This window comes from Xiphophorus hellerii, chromosome 22 (genome assembly GCF_003331165.1).
Source record: "Xiphophorus hellerii strain 12219 chromosome 22, Xiphophorus_hellerii-4.1, whole genome shotgun sequence".
Classification (NCBI taxonomy): Eukaryota; Metazoa; Chordata; class Actinopteri; order Cyprinodontiformes; family Poeciliidae; genus Xiphophorus; species Xiphophorus hellerii.
The window spans coordinates 27,123,355-27,149,425 of NC_045693.1; the positions used below are offsets into that span (position 1 = coordinate 27,123,355).

Here is a 26,071-nt window from a genome sequence, read left to right on the forward strand (position 1 = left end):
TTCTTCAGCAGCATTGTCAGGCTGCACAAAAACTGGACTTTTTATGTTGCTCGGAAGTGAGAATATTTCAGTAGACTTGCATTTTATCCCATGGAATGCCCATTCATGTTGCTGTCCACAACATGCTTTATGGTCATGATCAGTGATCAGTGCACCCACCACCCCACACTAACCTGATAGTATACTGCTCAAAAAAATAAAGGGAACACTTTAAGTGTTAAACACCTGTGTAAGTGTTCCCTTTATTTTTTTGAGCAGTGTAGTTTTACAGGTTTGATTATGAGGCAGAGGCCTCGCAGTCAGTTACACATTTCTTCTGTTTTTGCTTTTTTGTCTCAATTAAAAGTTCCAGATCATTATAAAAATATGTTGGACACGGATAATCTGAGTAAATTCAAAAAGCTGTTTTAAATGTTGATTTCAATCATAAAGGAAAGAAATTCCTTTATGACTGAACCTGGACCCATGTGGAGAAGTAACTGGTCCAGTTCTAAATCTAATGACTTCTTGGCAGAATCAACTTCAAGTATTTATGATAACTGGTAATAAGTCTTCAACATCACCACTGAGGAATAGCAGCCCTCTCTACTTTGCAGAAATATTTTCGTTCAGCCATGTTGAAGTGTTTAAAATCATACTACAGAATCTGAATTGGATTTAAGGGGTCAGACTTTGGCTAGGCCGCCCCAAAACTTCCATTGTTTTTGTTTTCCTAATGTCTTTCTGAGGTTGCCTTGCTTCAGTACTTTGGATCATTTTTCGGCTGCAGAACTGAAGTGTGCTTGGGCTTATGGTCCCGTACTGATACCTGGATATTTTTCCTGTGGGATTAGAGCTTAAAAGTCTTGATTCTATCAATTATGGAAAGTCATCCAGGTCTTGAGGAATCAGGCCAGCTCCAGATTCTTTGGACTGCCCCTACCGTGTTTAACTGCCATTACAATATTCTTAATCTGAAATGCTGTTGGTTTTAGACCAGATGTAACTGGATTCACACCTTCCAAAAAGTTCCACTTTTGTCTCATCAGTTCACAAAATATTTTCCACAAAGTCTTGGGTTTCATCCAGATGTTTTCTGGTAAGACAGACCTTCATGTTCTTTTGGATCAGCAGTTGTTCTGACCTTTGAACTCTCCAGTGGAGGACATTTTTGTTCAGTCTCTCTCTAATTCTGTGGAAACATGAACTCTGACTTACACTGGTGTTTGTTTTTGCTCATCCTCTTGATCCAAAATAGAAATTTGTGTGATGATCTGAAACATTTAAGAGTGTCAGAAAAGCAAAATGAAATATATAAACGGGGTAAAACCATTTTCATTGCTCTGTTTGTCATTACGTCGCCCAATGCTGACCACAGGAAGAAATAGTCAGTGTTGGTCGTTTCTTCCCTGCCGTCCAGCAGAAAACTGGTGGTGAGTTAGTTGCAGTTATTTTAGGACCAGGGCCAAATTTGTCTTGATGGAATCTCAAATATTTTTTGGGGAAAGGTCCATACGTGGTATGTTCTGTAGAGTGGCTTTCATCCATTGTTTAGGCTGACTGTTGGACACTCCAGCAATTTCCTGTAAACTGCCACAACTTATACCCTCTGTCACCAGCGTAGGTCTGGACCTCTTATTTGGTCCAGGTTCTAGATCAGAGGTGTCAAACTCCAGTCCTCAAAGGCCGCTGTCCTGCAGTTTTGTAGATGTGCCACAGGTACAAAACACTGGAATGAAATGGCTTAATTACCTCCTCCTTGTGTAGATCAGTTCTCCATAGTCCTGCTAATGACCTAATTATTCTATTCAGGTGTGGTGCAGCAGAGGCACATCTAAAAGTTGCAGGACAGCGGCCCTCGAGGACTGGAGTTTGACACCTGTGTTCTAGATGCAAGTAACTGTGAGGACATCAGCATTGGCTCAGTAGGTTTTCTTTAGTAACCCAAACATTATACGCAACATCTAACTACTGGAAGCCGAGCCATTTGTTCTCTCAGCTGTCATTCCTTCCTCAACATCAAGAGATGGAAACTTCAAAGCTCCATCTTCATCTCCAGCAGATCCGGCTGCACTGTTGAAGATGAACACATGACTGCAGCATACTGGGTTTTATTTAGTACTTATAATACAGTTACATAAAAGACTAAAAAAAGGTACAAAAAGTCCCAAAGTGCATCAGGAAAAAAAATCAAAATCAGTGACAACTAAAAGTTGTCAGACAAAATGGATTTTGTAAAGGATTTGAAAATTGTTTCAGATTAAGTAATCCTGAGTTAGCTGGCAGAGTTTTCTGTAATAGCCAACAAGGATAACAACGTCCAACCCGGGAAGAGTCACAGGTTTAACAAGGCTTAGCAATCCAGACTGGTTTGAAGTGGTGCCACATACAGATCCCAGTCATTTATATATAAGACTGTACAGATACAAACTCCAATCAGGTGTTAATCCCATGTATGTTTAAAAACCAAGTAACTTTACACACCTCTAAAATAGCACATTATATTGTCTACATTAGGGTAATGACTGCGTCCTGTTTTACTCACCAGTGACATTCTTGGCACGTTGCCATCAGTTCTCTCCATAGTGTCCAACATTTTTGGTGCAAACATGTCAGTTTTCCACAAGAGCGCCCCCTGGAGTCAGAATTCCAACGGGAACGTTGAGGCTTGCCAAGCAGCAGTGACTTTAAATATCCAAGGTGGCTGCTGGGGGATGTAGTGCTGTTGAGAGGCCAATGTAAATCCTTTATTTGCTCTTCCTACAGGTTATGCCTGTAAGAAGTACATCCTAACGTCTGTGCAACCTCTATTTATGAACATGTTATTTTAGGTTTTTTTAAAAAATATACATTTGTTCACAAAGCTAATGGTAGTTAGCAGCAAAAATAAATATGTTGAATTGTCACGTAGGTGTGGGATCATTCAGAACTCGCGTCCTGGGAAAAGTTTCTGCAGGACACACGGCTCCAATTCACCTCTGATTATCTTGAAATATTTCATTTAAATTATCCAAATACATTCCAAACATAGTGACAGATTAGATTTAGTGACAGTCCCATCTGATCAAAATTGTGACGCCAAACAGTATGATTTGAATTTTAATGCCATTTAGTTGGTCAGGTGTTATTGCTAACGCCTGACCGACTCATGGCTATTGGCAAAGAGCCATTCCTTGTGGAATAATATTATTAATGGTACTGAACAAGAATTAATGTTTCATTAATGTGGCAGAAATGACCAACTCTCCTTTAACAGGAAGAAACCAGAGCCAGACCCAGTGAGATCATCTCTAGAAACCTACAGGGGGTAAATACAGAAAAACACAGCACACTTCCTGTCTGATTATGTAGAGGTAATTTTGACTGTAGTCTGTCTGAACAGACAGTTTTGCTATACTTACCAAATTTAATACATCAGTTTCATACACAGCTACAGTTTAGCCAGTAGATGGCAGTCTTTTCCCAGCCATACAGATGCTGAATATGAGCTACACATAAGTCTTGTAAATCCTAATCAGCACAATAACCTGATGTGGATAAGTTAAAAGATGGAGCTGTTGGTATCGATGGACAGATGGATGCTGCTTGTATTCTAAATATTTCAGTTTACATCTCTTATTTTGGTCACATTATGTACATTATGTTGCCACCTGCAGGCTGGATGTTTGTAAAGCTGCTGCTGAGGGTTATAGAAGCTCTAGATTTTGGAAAAAAAATAATGTTTTTTTTTTTGTTTGTTTGGTTGGTTTTTTTTTACTTCATGTGGGTGATGATTGATTCTCCATTTATGTCACTATGACAAACCTTAGACATAACCCTGTCAGAAATCTGCTAATAATTAACAGTTGACCAAGAAGGGGCATTACGTTTGATATAAAAACGTCCTTCACATTCTAAGCAATATTACTGTGCTGTTATGTAAAGACGGAAGAAAAATGGGAGTCTCTCAAGAACCTGAGCTCTTTTGGACTTTTCATTGTCACTGTTTGTTTTATGTTCTGAAGATAAACCCCCAAACGGATATTTTTCATGAAACTGTTCTACTAAGTTTTTTTTTTTTTGTTTCTCTACTATGTTACCGTGGGAAACACATTATGTATCATACGAGTCCTCCCTGATCTGATTTCAACATATTTTTTTGTCATTGCTATGCTGTCTGTTAGATTTATGTCTTCTATACTGAGAACACACTGTATTGCTTATGAGTCTAAAAAAATGTTCTGGAAATTAATTTGGTCCACTTTTATTCTTTTGAATAAAACTATTTTACAATCCAGTCATTTTGTGTGTATCTCATCCAGTTCAATTCCATTCTACCTTAAAATGTTTCCACTAACTCCATGAGTTCAGCTGGATGGGAGAAACCAGTGGAAGCTTCAGAAATGCTGGGACCGGATAAACTACAGTGCATCCTGGGACTGGTAACAAGAAGAAAAAAAACCAACTTCCCCTCCCACGAAGAATCTGACAAAATAGAGAGTGGCAATAAATGCTGGCAATTATGATTACAGATACAAATTGAGGACAGATACAACTGAGATTAATCTGATTTGAGGAACAGACCACTGACTTCCAGAAAACAGAAATCACGCTAACATAATGACTAAAAATACCTGAGCAAAAAGATGACGAACTCAGCAACAGGAAGTAAGTTTAACGATAGACAAAAGGAAGAGAACAACCACAATACAACAGGGACTACAATTCAAAACAGAACTAGAACAAAGACATGAAAGTCCAAAAGTACACAAAACCATAAAATGATCATAAATCACAAAGCCAGAGTTCATGAGACACCCCAAACCATGTTTATCACACTATGCACAAGCCATATTATATACCTGGAGATTAAATCTTCCCCCAGGTTGTCAGAACTGCTTAATCATCATTTCATACCTCTTCTACAATCAATACAAAATCATTTGGAACAGAGGTTAAATTTACCACTTTCATTTTCTGGTAGAGCAGTAACTATAACAATGAAAATACTTCCTCAAATGAACGAACTATTTTCCGTGTTACCCATCCAATCAGCTACAGACTGGTTTATGTCCTTAGATAGTAAATTACAACATTTAGTTGGACAAATGAGCCACCAAGAACAAAGTTATCAACCTTACAAAGCCCAAAACAACATGGAGGTCTCAGCACACCAATTGTTTTTCATTATTTTATACAAAATCATTTACAGTACTTAATCAAATAGACCCAACCTCAGCAGTGTAATGGCTTATGTAAAATAAAACCATAATTTTGTGGGAGGATTTCATCACATTTTCCATTCATTAGTTAAACTATTAAGTTAGCTTGGTGGAAATTAAATAATATTACTAATTCAAAGTTTACATCCTCAACATACACACCATTTTGGAGTAAACCCGTCTATTTTAGTTCATGTATCTCTAAACGCATTGCACATTTTGAACATATTTTGGACATAATAAACTCTTCTTATTCCCAGAATTAACTAAACGACACAGACCTAGTAACACACAACACCCAGAGTATCTTTGAATAAAATGGAACGTGGAACAACTTAATACAGAACGTATTTTACAACTTGCTGGCCTAATTAAACTTGCAACCAGAAAGGAAGTTCAGTCATTATATTGAATGTTAAACAGGATTGATTCAACAATATCCACACCTACATCAAAACAGCAAATATATTTAAAACATTAACCAAGATTATGAGTTTTGGATCACAAAAAATTCTAATCTTCAGTTTATTCAGTATAAAATAATCCATCAAATTCACTGCACAACTCAAAAAAGTTGTGCTCCAGGCTGAGCGGTTGAATCTGGATGCAGCAAAGTAAGAAGAAGGAGGATGAAGACCTTCTTTATGAGACATCACAATAATTATTAGTGATGTCTGAAATCCTACACAATTATTATAGTGTTAATCATTGCTGAAAATGTTTTTATGAAATAAAAATATGTATGCTCCCATTCAGCTGTGGCTGATTACTAACAGACCTTCAAACAGCCCATAGATGTGGATATTAAATATTCATTCCTACAGTAGAATCTCAGAGATACAGTACAGACCAAAAGTTTGGACACACAGTTGTGTCCAAACTTTTGGTCTGTACTGTATGACCAAAAACACAGAGGAAGAAACAAACTAAGTATAGATATAAATATATACTCTTGGCAGATTGAATTGAATCAACATATTTCTTCTGGCTGGAAGTAATATTACCAGCAATATAACCAGAGTAATGATCTGAATCTGTGGAAGTAACTGAAGATTAGGGTGATGGTAAAGAGGCCTTCCAACAACCTCCCAGACTTGGGGAAAAAAAAGAAAAAAAATCATCACCAAAGAAAGAAGAAAACATCTAAATATCAGAGGAAACATGGAACAAGCTACTCAGTCACTCGTAGAAGACTTTCATTTCTGGAAGGTCAATAAAGATTATTGAGAAGAACGTCAATAATAACGGTGTGTTAGTGAGCCAGTGGTTCAGACCGTGGAGGAGCTTTCGCATTTTCCTCATAGTCAGGATGGTTTTATTTATTTTTTATTATTATTATTTTTACATTGACATGATGGTTCAAATGCTTGCCAGGCGCAGCCTTGTGGAGATCAAAAACTTGTGCCATGGGAATCAGCTGAGAGCTGATTCCACCAGCTCTCAGCTTTTTATAGGGAAACCAGGAAATGGAATTGATGTTTAGTGTGTGTGTGTGTTATTTTCTGTTCTGATGTCTGACAGCCAGCTGGAAACCAAACGACTCCTTGAGGATCAGAAAGAAACTTTGAACATTGAAGCTTCCAGGAACTCCACTGCTGCTCCCATTGCTCCACCCTCCTACATGTCCCGCCTCCATCGCAGGTGAAGCGCTGCCTCCTTCCAGAAAGCAGATAACCTACCTATGTCTCATTCTTTAGTTCAGATTTTCTTCTTCAACTCTTTGGACCACTTGAACAAACTGTAAGTTTGCTTCTTTTTTTTCTACTTGTACTTTGTCTTCAGGAATTTTCCTGTTTCTTTCTGCTCCCTGATGTTTGGAGAACATGTTTGTTTCTGATTTCAGCGCAAAGTTTCATCTCTGTTGTTTGAAAATTAATCTACAGATTATTGAACTGGAGAAAAACAACATGATGAACAACTGATGTTTAGATGTGATATTTACATGACTAGAACTCTGTTGACCCAATAAGTTTCATAGCTTCAAATGATCCATCTGAAATCTAAATGTCTGGGAGCTTAAAGACAGGAATGGCCTTCGAGGTCCTGCTTTTGTTCTGCTAAATGTTCAAAAGTCAACTTGAAACCTGAACTGTCTCTTTAGAGGTTTTGCAGCCAGTTAAACCTTATGGATCATATTAACACGTGTTTCTGTCAGGTTAAGAACAAAGATCCAGTCGATAAATATAGAAAGTGATTAAATAACTTCCGGGTTCTGCTGGCCGCATATTTCTCCACCCTGTTGTTTATGACAGCTGTAAAATATCTGCAGCTCAGAGATAAGAATGAAAAAACAGCTGAAAACCTGAAAGTGAATTGAATCAGACCAGGAAATTTTAACAGCTTCAAACCTCTTCAGATTCAACATTTTAGAGTGGAATGCATGAAAAAGACAGATAATGCAAAAGGCTAACTTTAGATCTAATAAATCCATCAATAAAACAATAATTATTTCCAATAGTCAGATTTAAAGACCATTTTTCCCCCCTAACAGTGATCAGTCTTTTGATCCACAGTGGAACAAAAGACAAAAGAACATAATTCTAACTCTAATTAAGAGTTAGAATTTTATTTCCCAAATAGAGAATCTGAGGAGTTTAAAAAACTTGTTGGGAATATTTTACCTTAAATCCACATTTAAAACAAATAAATGTTTTTAAACAAAGTAATTTGTTCATGAAAACACAGAGAATCTAGAGCCTCCAACTGGTTTAGAGCCAGATCATTTTCATGATTCCAGTTTCAGAATCTCAGGCTTTGATACCCACCTTATAAAAATCTGTCACCAGCTGGGATCTTCTGATGTCTTTGATTTCTGCATAAAAAACTGTCAAATAAGTGAGTTTCCTTTTTAATGTTATTAGTAACCCAGGAAGGGATAGACATGGAGAAATTAAAGATTTCAATAGGCCTTGTTGGTGAATCACTGATTTTGGAGGAACTGGGCCACCTTATAGAATGTTGCAGCTTCTTGAAAACCCAGAAATCTTTTTAGGAGTCAGGGATGTTGCTCTGGAAACATCTGCAGAAAACTTCCAGATTCAGTGGCTAAAGTTTGGACCAGAACCCAAGAACTGAATCAGTGATGAATGGCTGAGTGTAGAAATGAATGAATAGCAGCAGAACAATCAGATAAATTTAGTTCACAGGGATAAATAATATTTAATAAAAGCCTGCTGTACTTCTGGATGTTTGGACCTTTAACAAGGGCTGAAAAAATGTAAAACCAAAAGGTTTGGCACCATTCTGTTAAATATGGGCAAATCTTCTTTTTCAGCTCAATAATTTATTTTTTACAGTGTACATTTATTCTTATATGAGGTGCAAGAGGAATTAGAAATAAAAACTGAATTTCTAGTTACAGCCTAAGGTCGATTAGTGGCGATCTCATGGCCATCAATCTAATTTGGTGGCCATGGGTTCGCCACTGCTTTTTGCAGATGTGGTTCTATTGACTTCATCAGATCATGATCTTCAGCTTTCACTGGAGCGGTACACACTCATCTTCTGAGGATCAGTGCCTCGAACTCTGAGGCCATGGTCTGGATCCAGAAAAGACTAGAGTGACTTCTCTGGGTGATTGTTTCACTTATAAAATGGGAAAAATGTCTTGTTATTAGTGAAATAATCTGCCAGTGGAACAAGTACATTTTCATCAATGTAAATGAATTATTAACTTAAAACAAAGTGGAGGAAGAGTAGGAAAGATAGACAGTCAAATGCAAGGAAAGAAGACCAGAAACAAGGACACAAGGAAGGAAAGAAAGAAAAACACCATTTGTGTTTCTTATAAACTGAAATCAAATGAGCTATTTTCTAGATTTCCAGGCAGAGGAGGAACTCTGTGTTCATGAAGGTTTGTGGATGTTGAGGAAATCAGTCAATCACATGTTAGTCTGGAGACATACAGGAACCCAGAGGACGGTGGACACCTGCCAAGGCTGAAGTGATGTCTTCACATTATTAGATCAATTCAACAATGAACTGCTGGGTTTTAGAAATTTTGAAAGAAAAACGGAAAAATTATCTAGACCAACATCCAGAGGATCACAGCCAGATGTGATGAGGGTCTTTTCAAAGTCATTGACAGGAAAATGAGCCTTCAGTAGCAGCTGATCTTTTTCCAGCGCTATTGATGTAAAGGATGATCAGAGTTGATCTGCAGATGAATGATTTGTGTTTCATTTGCAGGATGAAGGTAGAAAGTGTGTGCAAGCTGATGTGGATGTGAATTCAGCAACATGGATCAGGTGTGAGTTCAAAGAGGAGGGAGACCTTCCCTCTAAACCACTTCTGTGTGGGAGATGAAGATGAGAGCCAGAGCAAAGGTCAAAGGTGAGATCACCATCTCTAACGTGTCCAGAACCCTTTTCACACACATTCACACTATATCAAACCAAAACAGACTGTGATGATGAAGCAGTTGCTGTTCCTCTTTGGTGCTTCATCCAGACTGAACAGAGCAGCTCAGCATGGTATCAGTGTGTTCTTCCAAACATCCAGTCAGTGATGCAGAAGCAGCTGAGCGAACACCAGCCTGTTGGTTAGAGCTTTGTGTTACAGCAGGACACATCTGGAAAAACTCACCAACTTCCAACACATTTCCTGGATCTTGATGACCAACACGAGTTCAACATTTTTCATCAGTGACAGAATGATGAATGATCAGACATTTATGGAATAATATTTATATTGATTTTCTGATTGAATACAACTCACTCTATGGAGGTACTGATAGGATCTAGTGAAAATCAATCAAATGTAGCAGAACCTCTGTTATCTATGTAGATCCCTGTTTTTATCCAGAGTTCTCCTACATCAAACCTGAAGAGGCAATTAACATGAAATCATTATTTAACTTGGAGACAATTTGTCCCATTGTTCAACCAGGTTACTACTCTTATGGGTCTATAATGTAAATATTGGCTAGTATGTGGACAAAAGCTGGTGTGTTTTAATCCTAGTTTTTTTTTTTCTGTCATAATCTATCCTAGCCTCAAACCAGAACCCAGCTGTGTGTCCTTCAAGAGTGATGGGTCAAAGGAAGACTTCATTAACTTTAAATCTCCTGGACCTCCACCATCTGAGAGGTGAGCTGTATCTAACTGCTGTATCTCTGTGAACTTAGTAGGTCTGAAATGTTTTCATTCTAACATGTGTTTAACCTGATCTCAGCTCTTTTTTCCACATTTCTGTGTGGAGAGTCCTGGAGGGTATAAGGGAGTTTGCACAATCACTGCTTTGAGGACTTGGAGAAGGTAGTTGAACTTGTCCCTTGGGGACCCCGGTGGTACTCCGGGAGTATGGGGTACCAGGCCCTTTGATGTGGACTGTTGGGTTTCTGTATAACTGGTGTAAAAGGTTGGTCCGCATTGCCGGCAGTAAGTCAGGCTAGTTTCCAGTGAGAGTTGAATTCCGCTAAGGTTGCCCGTTGTAACCGATTCTGTCCATAACATTTATGGACAGAATTTCTGGGAGTTGCCAAGGTGTTGAGGGGATCCGTTTTGGTGGCCTTGGGATTGCATCTTTGCTTTTTGCAAATGATGTGGTCCTATTGGCTTCACCAGGTTCTTAAATTACTTAAGCAGGGTTCAAAAATCCAAGATAAGAAATAAAGCCAAACTTTCCCTAGTGCCATCAGTTCATCCTGGCTTTATTAGTTTCACAGAGGCCAGGCCATGATCAGGAACCAAGAACAGAAATCCAGCTTCCTCCCAGTTAGCACTGAGATATTCACAAATATATTGTGAATTCTGGTGTTACTGGTTTTCATTTTTTCATTTCATCTTCCTTTTCTAACTTCCTTGTAATGTGTTCATTTGATGTTTTACTGTGACGCTCTTGGAGATTTCATCTGTAAAAACTGTCAGGTAAATATTTACAGACTTCCTAATTGTTCCTGATTCCTCCACAGAGTGGACCTGCAGAGCTCAGAAGTTCCCAGCCAGCAGCACCAAACACAGCTGGACTCCATATTTATGGTCTGCACGTGTACAACTGCTGCTATTCCATGGATTCTGTTCACAGTCATCTCCATGCTGCAACTTGCAGACAAATCTGTCTAACATTGATTTGATGTTTAGTTCCATGACTTCAGTCTGATGTGTCATTCGTATGTTATTTTCTTTCAGCTGCTGGAGGACAAAATTGTCGTGTTTGTGAAGAATGAACTGAAGAAGATCAAGAATGTTTTGATTCAAGATGACCCAGAGAGTCAAATAGATGAGGAGGAGGAGGTGGAAGGTGAGGATGACGAGCAGAGGAAGAGCAGCAGAGAGGCAGTGATAGAGATCACGCTGAACTTCCTGAGGATGATGAAGCAGGAGGAGCTGGCTGACCGTCTGCAAAGAAGTAAGAGGATTTCTGCAAAGATTGGATCTGATGGAAAAATCATTCTAAACTAAAATGTATTAAAATTATTTATTCTTCATTCAGAAACAATTCCTGCACCTTGTCAACTTAAATCTAGTCTGCAGAAGAAGTTCCAGTGTGTGTTTGAGGGAATTGCTAAAGCAGGAAGTCCAACCCTTCTGAACCAGATCTACACAGAGCTCTACATCACAGAGGGAGGAACTGGAGAGGTCAATGATGAACATGAGATCAGACAGATTGAAACAGCATCCAGGAAACCACACAGAGCAGAAACAACAATCAGACAAGAAGACATCTTTAAAGTCCCACCTGGAAGAGATCAACCAATCAGAACAGTGATGACAAAGGGAGTGGCTGGCATTGGGAAAACAGTCTTAACACAGAAGTTCACTCTGGACTGGGCTGAAGACAAAGCCCACCAGAACATCCAGTTCATATTTCCATTCACTTTCAGAGAACTGAATGTACTGAAAGAGAAAAAGTTCAGCTTGGTGGAATTTGTTCATCACTTCTTTACTGAAACCAAAGAAATCTGCAGCTTTGAAAACTTCCAGGTTCTGTTCATCTTTGATGGCTTGGATGAGAGTCGACTTCCTCTGGACTTCCACAACAAGGAGATCCTGACTGATGTTACAGAGTCCACCTCAGTGGATGTTCTGCTGACAAACCTCATCAGGGGGAAACTGCTTCCCTCTGCTCTCCTCTGGATAACCACACGACCTGCAGCAGCCAATCAGATCCCTTCTGAGTATGTTGGCATGGTGACAGAGATCAGAGGGTTCAGTGACCCACAGAAGGAGGAGTACTTCAAGAAGAGATTCAGAGATGAGGAACAGGCCAGCAGGATCATCTCCCACATGAAGACATCACGAAGCCTCCACATCATGTGCCACATCCCAATCTTCTGCTGGATCACTTCTACAGTTCTGGAGGATGTGTTGGAGAGCAGTGAGGGTGGAGAGTTGCCCAACACCCTGACTGAGATGTACATCCACTTCCTGGTGGTTCAGACCAAACTGAAGAAGGTGAAGTATGATGAAGGAGCTGAAACAGATCCACACTGGAGTCCAGAGAGCAGAAAGATGATTGAGTCTCTCGGAAAACTGGCTTTTGATCAGCTGCAGAAAGGAAACCTGATCTTCTATGAATCAGACCTGGCAGAGTGTGGCATTGATATCAGAACAGCCTCAGTGTACTCAGGAGTGTTCACACAGATCTTTAAAGAGGAAAGAGGGATGTACCAGGACAAGGTGTTCTGCTTCGTCCATTTGAGTGTTCAGGAGTTTCTGGCTGCTCTTCATGTTCATCTGACCTTCAACAACTCTGGGGTCAACCTGATGGAAGAAACACAAACATCTACAATATCTTTGAAATTTAAGATTTTAGAAACAAAGTCCCTCCATCAGAGAGCTGTTGACCAGGCCTTGCAAAGTCCAAATGGACACCTGGACTTATTCCTACGCTTCCTCTTGGGACTTTCACTGCAGACCAACCAGAGACTCCTACAAGGTCTGCTGACACAGGCAGGAAGTAGCTCACAGACCAATCAGGAAACAGTTCAGTACATCAAGGAGAAGATCAGTGAGAATGTGTCTGCAGAGAAAAGCATCAATCTGTTCCACTGTCTGAATGAACTGAATGATCGTTCTCTAGTGGAGGAGATCCAACAGTCTCTGAGGTCAGGAAGTCTCTCCACAGATGAAATGTCTCCTGCTCAGTGGTCAGCTCTGGGTTTCATCTTGGTGTCCTCAGGAGAAGATTTGGATGTGTTTGATCTGAAGAAATACTCTGTTTCAGAGGAGGTTCTTCTGAGACTGCTGCCAGTGGTTAAAGCCTCCAACAAAGCTCAGTAAGAATGCAAATTGTTACTGTATTTATTTTTGATAGTGAGAAATCTGCTAATTGAGTTGTAGTGGTAAATATAGATTTTTTTGCTTCAATTCTTTTATAATTAACCAGTTAACAACAAAAGGCAACATAAAGATGAGTAAAATAAGGCAGTTCCATCAGTCTTTCCAAGGAGAACATTGGTTTTTGATTAATTACTTAATGACAAATTTTCTCTCTATCTCCTCAGACTGAGTGGCTGTAACCTTTCAGAGAGAAGCTGTGAAGCTCTGTCCTCAGTTCTCAGCTCCCAGTCCTCCAGTCTCAGAGAACTGGACCTGAGTAACAACAACCTGAAGGATTCAGGAGTGAAGCTTTTATCTGCTGGACAGAAGAGTCCAAACTGCAAACTAGAAACTCTCAGGTACAGTGTTCTCAGTTTCTGTTCATTATCAGCTATTAAAGATTATATCAATGTTATTTCCAATAGGAATAATTAAATTTCCTATGAAAATGCAGTGTGACTGTTAAAGCTGATTGTTTTCTGTGAAATTTGCTAAAGTATTTTAAGTCAACTGCAGAAAACTTGCAGACATGTAATAAGCACAAGCAGTAAAAAATAGCAAAACAGATTCAAAATCTTTTGTTTCTGCAGCTTGTCAGGCTGCCTGATCTCAGAGGAAGGCTGTGCTTCTCTGGCCTCTGCTCTGACCTCCAACCCCTCCCATCTGAAAGAGTTGGACCTGAGCTACAATCATCCAGGAGACTCAGGAGTGAAGCTGCTGTCAGCTGGACTGAAGGATCCACAGTGGAAACTGGACGCTCTCAGGTATGGAGGAAGCTCTTGCAAGTGCCTCTGGTAGAGGAGGAAGAATTAATTTCTAACTTTAAAGTGAATTTGATAATAACTTAACATGTTAAAAATAATTAACAAGATCACCGTATTATATCTCATTACTGTTGGGAGTTGATTTAAACAGAAGACCATGGTTCAATTTAGAGTTTAATCTGATTTAAAGCACTAAAAACAGATGCAATATTTCCCAAAGTTATGGACAGAAAAAAGTGACAGCAAAGTAAAACAGAGCTAAATCTCCTGGGCCCTCAGCCTCAACAGTTAGAGCTTGCCTGTTGTGTAGGTGTAGTTAAATTCAGCAGTTTAGAGTCTATAACCCTAAACATTCGATCACATATGTGAACCAGCCTAGAACTTGGTTCAGCTAAAAGCAAATATTGCTACATCTAAAGAGATTTGGAGGTCACATAAAGCTGCTGGGAGGTCAGAGATATACCCAGGAGTCTGTTCACAACTTTGAGATCATGTCAGAAGACAAACTGCAACATTCTGGACCAACTGCAGTCAATCAAGGCATACCTGACTAACACTAATGCAGAGAGAGTTACAGTAATACTACAGGGATGTAATAAAAGCACCTGTTGCAAGCATTTAAAAGATAAACATAATTCACCTCAGACAGAAACTTGAGTCTAAAAAAGGATCACCGAGTAACTGAACCAATCTGATTTAGTATGCGAAACTCTGAATGCTCAGACTCAAATGCTACGTGAGCTGAACCACAAACTGGAATCGCTTCTTGCTGAGAGTTGCAGGCCAGTTGCGGTTTCTGAAACTTGTCAACAGGAAGGAACACACCTTGGAGAACCACAAAGATCACAAATTTAGCTCTTTGAGAGTCACCATTGATATGTACCTGTGAGATTCTGAAGCTGATGGAAAAGTAACGGAGTTGGACTGACCCAATGTTGTCAATCGTTTGACTGACAACAAAAGATGCCTCGCATTACATGGGACACATGACTGCTTCATTTTGCATGTCAGTTTCAAGATAAATGTGTGATGAACCGGGCTGCTTCATGGGTTGTTGTATGGAATTTGGTCGAGCATCAGAGCATCTGAGGAGAGTATTTGTCATCAGCAGTGGCCGAAATAAAAGGAACATTGACCAACATATTTGATGTGTATTGATGATTTTGATGATGGCATTCATCAAAATGTAATGTTTATTTCTGGTTTTCTCAATTGTTGAGTATTGTGTTTTTTATAAAGACTTTATATTTTTGTGATTTTGTGATGCAAAGCGCTTTGAACAGCATTAAACTTGGTTGTTTGCAAGAGGAAAATCTTTGACATCTGGGAATACTTTGAGTTGACCGCTCACAATAAGATTCTTCTTAAATAAAAATAATTAACTCTTTCACCTCCCAATTTCTCATCTTATGGAAATTTCCACTATTATTTATAGTTTGATAAGCAAAAATGCATCAGTCTTGCACAGCCGAAACACACTTAAAGTTGTTCCAAGAGTAAAATTCTGCACATAGCTAAATATAAGGGATCACAGCCAATTAGAAATCCAAGAAAAAAGAACTTAGCAAAGAAAGTCAAAACACAAACAAGCACTACACTCCTAAGACACTAAAACATCAAACGTCTTTATTGTCAAATCCATCTATGACATAAAAGAAAACAAAACTCAACTGTTGACAATCAAGATATAGCAGGACTAGTTTGGCTACAAATAATTTTAATAACTAAAAACATTACTGTTAAATAGGATTTAATTGACTCTACTCTTACTAAACATAAGTTTGACAAAATCTTTGTGACAATATTGCAATTACAAATTTTTGGAAATATGATCTGAGTGACAAGGCTGTCAGTTTCTGCAGCAGATGTCACTAGTGACTAGTGAACCTTCGGGCACTACTCAGTGCCCAAAAAATAATACACCAACCGTGTGCCGCTTTGGGGACGGTGAGGACCCCCACCAGAGCGCCAACATGAAGCAAGAAAACTTCCTTGCTTCATGAAGCTTAATTTGACCAACATTAGTACGTAGAGCTGAACAGGAGAAGAACTTCAAGCTTTCTTTTTGGTCTGTCTGATTACAACAGTGCGACAATCCTACAGTTTAGTCTGACTTCATCTGAAAGTAATTATTTTACACTGAATCAGTGTTTAGATCTATTGTGTTTCAATGGTGATTATTAAATCAGTTGGAGTTTCCAAAAATGTTTCCTCAGTTTCTTGATGTATTTTTAGGTGTCAGTGTGTTTCCTCAGGTTGTTACTGAGGGATTTCCTTTCTCCTCTCTGTTGGGGTTTTCCCTGTGTTTGGAGAAATGATTTGTGCTACAGCAGCACCAACTGTCCTTACTACAGTCATTGCAGTTTGAAATGTTTTCATCATCACCACAGCCCAGATGTCTGTATGCTCTCAAACCTTTATTTCTTTGGATTTTTAGAAGTGGACGTGTTCAAATGTTGTATTGTTTCTTCCTCAGTGTGGGACAATGTGTGTGTGAGAGGCATGTAATGTCCATGTCTACATACTGAAAGAGACCAATTGCCTGATCTCCCTCTTCCTTTCAGGGTGGAGCCTGCTGGAGTCCAATGGTTGACACCTGGTCTGAGGAAGTGTAAGTGTTTGTTTCATTTGATTCATGACAACAAAGCAGCAACCATCTTCAAACATCACATCACTTATTCTCATCATCAAAGTGTCAATAAATGATCAATAATTGCAGCTGGATTGTGTTTGCTCTCTCCATCAGATTCCTGTGAACTCACCATTGACACAAACACAGTGAACAACAGCCTCAAACTGTCTGAAGACAACAGGGAGGTGACACGTTTGAAGGAGTTTCAGTCATATCCTGATCATCCAGACAGATTTGATCCTGCTCAATTGCTGTGTAGAACTGGTCTGACTGGTCGATGTTACTGGGAAGTTGAGTGGAGAGGAAATGTTGACATATCAGTGAGTTACAGAAGAATCAAGAGGAAAAGAGACTGTTGGTTTGGATGGAATGATCAGTCTTGGTGTCTGAGATGCTTTAAAGGTGGTTATACTGCCTGCCACAATAACAATTCAACAAACATTCCCCCCTCCTCTTCCTCTATCTCTAACAGAGTAGCAGTGTATTTGGACTGGCCTGCTGGCATTCTGTCCTTCTACAGTGTTTCCTCTGACTCACTGACCCACCTCCACACCTTCAACACCACATTCACTGAACCTCTGTATCCTGGATTTTGGTTCAGGGTTTATTCCTCAGTGTTTCTGTGCTGAGTTGAGTCTAAAGAGTCTCCTCCTGTCAGAGAAACATTGTTACTCTTGAAAAAATAGTTCAGTCTCTATCTTTCTCTTTCACTCAGAAACACATTTTTCAGATTCATGGATTCTGTTGTTTTTTAAACTCCTAAATAATTTCTTGGAAACCTCTTCCTCTTCCAGTCCTTTAAAGATAGAAGCTGGGATTATTCCAGGATCCACACGTTGTTTCTCTGTTTCCAGTCAAAACTTCACACAGAATGTCAGGATGTTGTGTTTCTCTCTTGGTGTTTTCCTTTCATTCATGATTCAGATTTAATTTAAATGTTGGGCAGTTTTTCTCAATCACTGGACATTACCTGTTTGTGTTGGCTCCTATTTTTCTAAACATATCTTTTTTTTAAAGCTAAAAGGTAGTTTTGGTTCCACCTGCAACGAAAAAACTTCCACATGTTTTAAAACTGAGTTAAAATTTTTAATTAATGTTTGACATTTCTGGAGGCTGCTAACGTTTAGAATTATGTTTCCTTTTCTTGTAAACGTGAAGTTTCTGTTGTTTTAAAAGGTGACCATTAAGAAAGCTGTGAAGCATGGTGGTGGCAGCATTATTATGTGAGGATGCTTCTCAACAGTAGGCCCTGGAAGGCTTATAAAAGTAAAATACTGTAAATGCAGCAAAATGGAAATGGAAAATCCTGGGGATTACATCTGCCGAGGAACTTCAGAGAATGTTTATTTCTTCCAGCTAATCTATTTAATATTGAATTGAAGCGGGTGAATATACATGTAAAATATTTTGTTACATATTTTAATTTTTAATGTCAGTTGTGGTAGAAATCAATATACAGTACAGACCAAAAGTTTGGACACACCTTCTAATTAAAATGGGTTTTCTTTATTTTCATGACTATTTATAAGGCAAGAAATCCCACTTATTAACCTGACAGGGCACACCTATGAAGTGAAAACCATTTCAGGTGACTACCTCTTGAAGCTCATCAAGAAAATGCAGAGTGTGTGCAAAGCAGTAATCACAGCAAAAGGTTGCTACTTTGAAGAAACTAGAATATAAGGGGTATTTTCAGTTGTTTTACACTTTTTTGTTTAGTGCATATTTCCACATGTGTTATTCATAGTTTTGATGCCTTCAGTGTGAATCTACAATGTCAATAGTCATGAAAATAAAGGAAACTCATTGAATTAAAAGGTGTGTCCAAACTTTTGGTCTGTACTGTATATATAAATAAATAAAAAAATAATAAAAATAATAATAATAATATATATATATATATATATATATATATATATATATATATATATATATATATATATATATATATATATACACACATACAGGTTTTATTTTATATCTAAAATACATTTTCTCATTATTTCGAGATCTCTAAATAATGAGATGATTTATTTATTTATGTTTTACCAGAGTGGCGCAAACGGGCTTCCATATATGTTATGGTTATGTAAGCGTGTTCATATGAGCAGATAAAAGACAGATAAAAGACAATGTAATCTTAGCATATGTTCTAAAAACATATGCTAAGATAATAAAAAACGTTAATCAAGACAAAGACAAGAACAGTAAAATCTTTCCCCATTAGCAAATCACCCACAGCCACTACAGCTTCTTTTTAGTAGGATAATAATTTATGGATAATAATTTTATCCATAACACCCCCTAATCTGAATAATGCTAAATAATGATTTATATGTGATTCTAATAACAAAGACACACGATTTCATTGTAAACATGTGATTATTTTATTTAATAATATATATTTGATACTGTATGTAGAAATCCTTCTTTATATGGACAAAAAGGAAAAAGAAATTGCTCTTGGGAGGCCCCCTAGTGGCCGCAGTAGGTCACGCTTCACCGGTAATATGAACTGGAGTGCAACGTGCAGTGCAGCCCGAACCTCCAAAGACCGATGGATGTTAAGCAAAAGAATGTCGCAAAAAAGGACTTATCCTTGAGGGACAGAGAAAAGAAAGAGGAAGAATAGAAAAAAAGCCAAGCTAAAGGTATGTTTTCATGTGTTTTGATAATGTAATATTTATCAGAAAGATTTATGGAGCCGCTAATAGAAACTTAGCTTGATACGGTTCAGTTGGTGTGTTGGATAATGTTTGATTACAATAATTAAAACTACTCAATGTTTGACAAAATTATTTTACATCAGGCATACATGCCTACTGCATTAATATATCAATGAGCTTCTCTAAGCTGTTAGGCAATATGTTGTTTGCTGCTGAGCACGATCATTTCTTTGGCTAAAACAAATATTTTTACATCAACTTCTAAATTATGTGAAACTTCTCTTATTAAAATCATTTGAAGGCTCAGAATCAGCCCAGTACCGGTTCACATTCTCAGGTGAGAAAGACTCACCTGGTATAAGTAACATTTTTAGCTATTCATAATTATGCCTAAGGGAAATTATTTCAGTCAAAGTATGTCATGAATATGTGTGTATGTATTCTATCTTAGGTAGGGCTAAACCTATTGTAGTTTTCTGCCTGATTGCCGATTACCTAGCTTTAAAAAGCCTTACCTGAAGATTTTGGCTGATACTATTTTTGTTTGTCTCAAATGTTGCTAGATATAGTAAGAAAGTCACTGAGTTGGCAACAGTGAGGTGACTATTGTTAACTTTAAGCGTGCAGACATGACCTGGTGGGCTGGTCTGTCAGTCAAACCTTTTTAACTGTAGAACAGAAGAGGACAGTGGCTGATTTCTAAACCTTTGCTGAGGTGTATAAGAACGGGGGATAAGATCAGCTTCATATGCCGGCCGATCACCAATCTCCCAAATTTAAGGAAATCGGCGGACCGATAAATGTAACAAATATTATACATGCATATAGAATATATTGAAAACAATACTGTCAGAAATGCAATAAGTTTACAGCAGTTGTGCGAATGTTCTTATCGTCTGACTGTTGATTTCAGCAATCCACATTATGAGCAGAAAGAGAAGGCCCTATGGAGGCTTGGGCCGACCCTGTGTACCAGAGCAGAAGGAAAGCATCCCAAGGAACCAAAATGATGCCAACCAGAGTCAAACTTACTCCAACTCATTCTGTTTCCCTGGTTCATACAGTACAAGGCTTAACCTCATGGATGCTGTTCTTCTGTGGACAGAAGACTGTTGTTCTGACAGTCAAAAAAGGAATCAAACATGTTTACAGATCTATGCCTGTTTTTTAAAAAAATAAAATGTAATATTAATGCCACGTTGTCATTTTTTAAGTTTGTCTACACATATTTTGGGAAATATGGTAATGTAAGATAATTTTGAACGATATAATACCCATTGTCTGCCAACAAAGTTGTGTATTTACCACCAGTGAAGAAAAGTTTAATGATATGATGTAGACCTATCAGGCCCCAAAAAATTTACATGAATCAATATTGATTCCTTAACTGTCATTCAATATAAAATCAATCTAAATGCGCATGTACATGTAGATCCATATTCAGAGCAACATTGATATAGTGTCAGTTATGGTTGAGACCTTAACGTTGATTCAACATGTAAGTCATCGACCACTTTCAAAATCGTTTCAGTGTTTCTGCCTAACGTTGTCTAAAAGTTTATTTACTAATATTTTCCTATCAGGGTTTCAGGGAGCAGAAAGCAGTGATCCCTGGTATGTCAGACAGCACTGCATCAACAACCAACAGTCATCACTGCAGTCATAGTCAAAAGTAAGTACACCCTGCTGCTGCAGTTCCAATGTAACGTGAACTTTGAATTCCCAGATTATTTTCTTTTAGTTTATGTTTTTAGTGGTTTCTTATTTCTGTGCCATAATTCCATAAAACCATAAACTAATTGTTTTGTAGTATTACATGGACAAAAATGGTTGAAGTGCAGATTTCCATCTGATTAGTCACTCCTTGCAATTGCTAAACATTGACCTGCTGAGGAATCTACAAGGATGGAATGTTGTTTTTTTTCTGGTTCTGTTCAGTAAATAATGACTCAATGTAATCTCAGCTGCTGTTGTACTGAGCTCATTTTAATTTTATTCATATCCCGATAAATGAAACCCTAGAACTGGTTCTAGGGTTCATCATACAATTCATAGTTTCACCACCAGATGGAGACAAATCCCCACCAATGAAGAGTCCAGTTGTTTACCAGTTAAAGCAGCCTCTGCTTCCATCAGAGCTGAATAGAACCTGGATCAGCAGAATAAAAGCAGAAGTGTTTGTGTTCACACTGGGAGTCATGAGAAGGACTCATGTTTTCAAATCTCAGCAAGTGAACTTTGCTCTGACTCTCACTCAGTCTGAGCAGTCAGTCCAGTCTGACTAGTTGCTGCACCAAGAAGCAACCAGCATGTCTCTTCATGAGACAATTATGAAACATTTTCATCAGAGTTTCTCTCCTTTCTCATGAAGAATTTATCAAACTGCCTCATACTTTCTACTTCCTGGTCATCAAATGTCCCTTTCTATTTTCTCTGTTAAACTGGACCAAATTCCTGACAAATAAACTCACGTATTATTTACAGCAGAAGTTCCGGTTCACAACAAGTGCTCTGAAACAGGGATGGCTGGTTCAGTCCAAGACCTTTTTCACTAATTTAGGGTGAATAAACAATCTTTAGTTTTACTGAGTGCTGCAGATTTATGATGGTTTAATTAATTGATAATTAATGGTCTTTGACCACTCTTTATTTTGACTCCTAACCATTTGGCGAACCTAAACACTTCTTTTTAAATTAAGCTTTACCTAGTTTTAATCCTACCCAACTGATTTCTTATATTTTCTTTTATTGATAATTTTAACTTATTCTGGGATCGTGGGTACCTCTTTAAAAGGGATGGAGTTCATCTCAACAACAATGGTAGCAGGATACTAAAAACTAATTTGCATTACTGTATTTCCATGACTTTAAGTAATCAAAATTGACTATGTGCATCAACACAGCCTGTTTTTAGGAATACCTCCTCCACTATTTATTCTGCTAGGTGTGCGCTTCCCCATCATGAAAATGAGGGATTACAGAATAATGCTGTAAGAAATATACAAATTGGTGAGATTCATTCTCCTGACATCAACACAGTGAAATCAACTTCTACTTTTGAGGAACCCTCAATAATACCAGTTCTGATAAATAACAGACAAAAATTAGTAAAATCACACAGAGACAAAAAAGTCTCTAGATTGCAAAATCTAGTATCTATTCCACTTCAACCAATGTTGGAACCAAACAGAAATCTTAAAGCTTCATGCTGCATATTAAAATTGGCTTTATTAAATATCAGATCCTTGGCAGGAAAATCATTTTTAATTCAAGACTTTATTATTGATCATCGTCTTGATTTTTTGTTCCTGAGATCATCGTCTTGATTTTTTGTTCCTGACCGAAACTTGGCTGAATCAAAATAACAGCTCATCTATTCTTATTGAATCATGTACTCCAAATTTTAGCTTTATAAGCCAGACCAGAACCGACAAAAGAGGAGGTGGAGTTGCAGTCTTGTTTAATTCTGCCTTTACTTGTAAGCAGATATCCTATGTAAACTTTTTATCTTTTGAATATGTTGCCTTGCAACTAAACTCGTACACTCGTATATTGCTGCTGAATATATACAGACCTCCAAAACTCTGTGCAAATTTCTTTGATGATTTCACTGAACTATTGTCCCTAATTTTGGTGGATTTTGATTTTGTTCTTATAGAATAGAATTCAACTTTATTGTCATTGCACTGTCACAAGTACAAGCAACGAGATGTAGTTTGCATCTATCCAGAAGTGCTCTACGAGATATATTTATTTACAGATGTACAAGACTATGTATGTATGGACTATAAGGGGTTGTAGCAAGAGATATAGATATTGTGTATAAATATAAATATGGGAGCTATATGCACAGATTATACAGAATATACAAGAATGTTAGGGAATGGATTATAGATAAATAATGGCAGATAAAATTTACAGGTTGTATGTGTGTGTGAAGAAAACAGTCCGTGATGTGTGTGTGTGTGTGTGAGGATAGTCCATGTGTTATTGTTGTATGAGAGGATAGGGGAGTACAGTCCTTATAGTTTATGTTTTATGTCAGGAGGCATTCAAAAGTGTGACAGCTGTGGGAAAGAAGCTGTTCCGGTGCCTGGTGGTTCTGGTCTGTAGGCTTCTGTAATGCCTCCCAAGAGGGCAGGAGGGAAAAGAGTGTGTGTGCTGGGTGAGTGGAGTCCTTTGTGATTTTCCCGGCCCTTTTCAAACACCGTTTCCTGTAGATGTCCTTGATGGCAGGGAGAGGTGCCCCGGCGATATACTGGGCAGTTTTCACCACCCTCTGCAGCGCCTGCCGGTCGGAGACAGAGCAGTTCCCGTACCAAGCTGTAATACAGTTGGTGAGGATGCTCTCAATGGTGCAGTGGTAGAAGTTCGTGAGGATCTCTGAGGACAAGTGGTTCTTCCTCAGGGTCCTCATGAAGAAGAGGCGCTGATGCGCCTTCTTAATGAGTTTGGAGCAGCTGGTCGTCCAAGTCAGGTCCTCGGAGATGTGGACTCCCAGGAACTTAAAGGTGTCCACACGCTCCACCACTGTCCCCTTAATGTGGATGGGTGGATGTGGGTCAGCGTTCCTCCTGAAGTCCACGATAAGCTCCTTGGTCTTCTCGGTGTTCAGCTGCAGGTTGTTTTTGTCGCACCACTCAGCCAGACGGTCTACCTCCTCCCTGTAAGCGGCCTCGTCATTACCTCTGATGAGGCCGATCACCGTGGTGTCGTCTGTGAACTTGATGATGGCGTTAGAGCCATGGACAGGTCTGCAGTCGTAGGTGAAGAGGGAGTAGAGGAAGGGACTCATCACACAGCCTTGTGGCACTCCGGTGTTTATGATGATGGTGGATGAGAAGTGGTTGTCCAGCCGGACATGTTGAGGTCGACTGGTCAGGAAGTCGAGCAACCAGTTACACATGAGTGAACTGATGCCGAGGTCTGTGAGTTTGGTAATGAGTTGTGATGGGATGACAGTGTTGAATGCTGAACTAAAATCTAAGAACAGCAGTCTGGCGTTAAGTGTTCTTACTGTCCAGGTGAGAAAGGACAGAGTGCAGCGCTATAGAGACTGCATCCTCTGTGCTCCTGTTCTGCCTGTATGCAAATTGGTGGGGGTCTAGTGTGGGGGGGAGACAGGATCTGAGGTGTGCTAGGACCAGCCGCTCCAAGCACTTGGTAATGATGGGGGTAAGGGCTACCGGGCGGTAGTCATTGAGTCTGGTTGGGTTGGGATTCTTGGGGATTGGGACGATGGAGGTAGACTTGAAGCAGGTCAGTACCACAGCGCGGGCCAGGGACAGGTTGAAGATGTCCGTCAGCACTCCTGCCAGCTCCCCAGAGCACGTTCTGAGGACACGTCCAGGTATGCCATCAGGACCCGCAGCCTTGTGGGATTTAATCCTGCTCAGAGCCGCTCCTACGTCAGTGGGGAGGAAAGTCAGTGGCTGTTGGCCTGGGGTGGTAGATGCTTTGGTTGCAGTTGTGGTATTCCCTCTCTCAAAACGAGCATAGACGTTGTTAAGTTCGTTGAGGAAGGAGACATCAGTAGAAGCGGGGGTGGTATTGGGGTTCTTGTAGTCTGTGAGAATCTGAAGGCCTTGCCACATACGTCGGGGGTTGGCGTTAGAAAAATGATCCTCCACCTTCCTTTTGTAGTGGTGTTTGGCCTTCTTGCCCTGGCTGCACTGTAAGTCTGTGCATCCCCTGACCTGAAGGCGATGTTGCGGGCCTTAAGCAGGAGACGAATGTCTCGGTTCATCCAGGGTTTCTGGTTGGGGTACATGGTAATGCGTTTGCAGGTGGTGACACGTTCTATGGTGGTGGAAATACGGTTCAGTACAGATGAGGAGTACTGATCCAAGTCTGTATGGTGGAAAATAGTCCAATCTGTATTTCTGAACCGGTCCTGGAGCACAGCGTCTGAGCCCTCTGGCCACACCTTTACTGTCCTCACGGTAGATTTCACAAGTTGGATGAGTGGTAAGTACCGAGGTTTGAGGAACAGGGAGAGATGGTCTGATTGTCCGATGTTGGGGAGGGGTGTCACATTGTAGGCTCCAGCCAGATTGGAGTAGACATGGTCCAGGGTCTTGTCTCCTCTGGTGTGGCAGGAGACATGTTGGTGGAATCTGGGAAGAACTGTCTTCAAGTTGGAGTGATTGAAATCACCTGCAACAATAAAAGCAGCCTCGGGGTATTTGGTTTGGTGTTTGCTAATAGCCGCATAGAGTTCTTTCATGGCTAGCTTGGCATTAGCATCCGGGGGGGTGAACACGGCAGTCAGGATGATCGAGGTGAATTCCCTTGGGAGGTAATAAGGTCTGCATTTGACCATTAAAAACTCCACATTCTGTGAGCAGTGACTCTCGGTAGTAGCAGAGTCTGTGCACCAAGCTTTGTTAATATAAATGCACAAACCTCTGCCTCTGGTCTTGCCGGAGTCATCTGCTGTCCTGTCGGCTCGGTGTGTGTGGCGTCCACTTAGCTGGATAGCATTGTCCGGGCAGCTGTTGTTTAGCCATGTTTCGGTGAAAAACATGACATTTGAGTCCATAATCCGTCTGTCACTCGTGATGGATAG

At 39.4% G+C, this 26,071-nt stretch overlaps 1 protein-coding gene across 1 annotated transcript; it reads left to right on the forward strand.

The window, feature by feature from the left end:
• Positions 1–9,408: 9,408 nt before the first annotated feature.
• On the forward strand, positions 9,409–17,484 carry LOC116713809 (NLR family CARD domain-containing protein 3-like; the record flags this gene model as incomplete). Its single annotated transcript, XM_032554083.1, has 9 exons — positions 9,409–9,512; positions 10,172–10,267; positions 11,092–11,158; positions 11,309–11,528; positions 11,613–13,398; positions 13,627–13,800; positions 14,032–14,205; positions 16,770–16,816; positions 16,952–17,484. Coding segments are annotated over 9 exons (3,183 nt in total), but the record flags the coding sequence as incomplete, so codon positions are not given.
• Between the last annotated feature and the right edge of the window lie 8,587 nt (positions 17,485–26,071).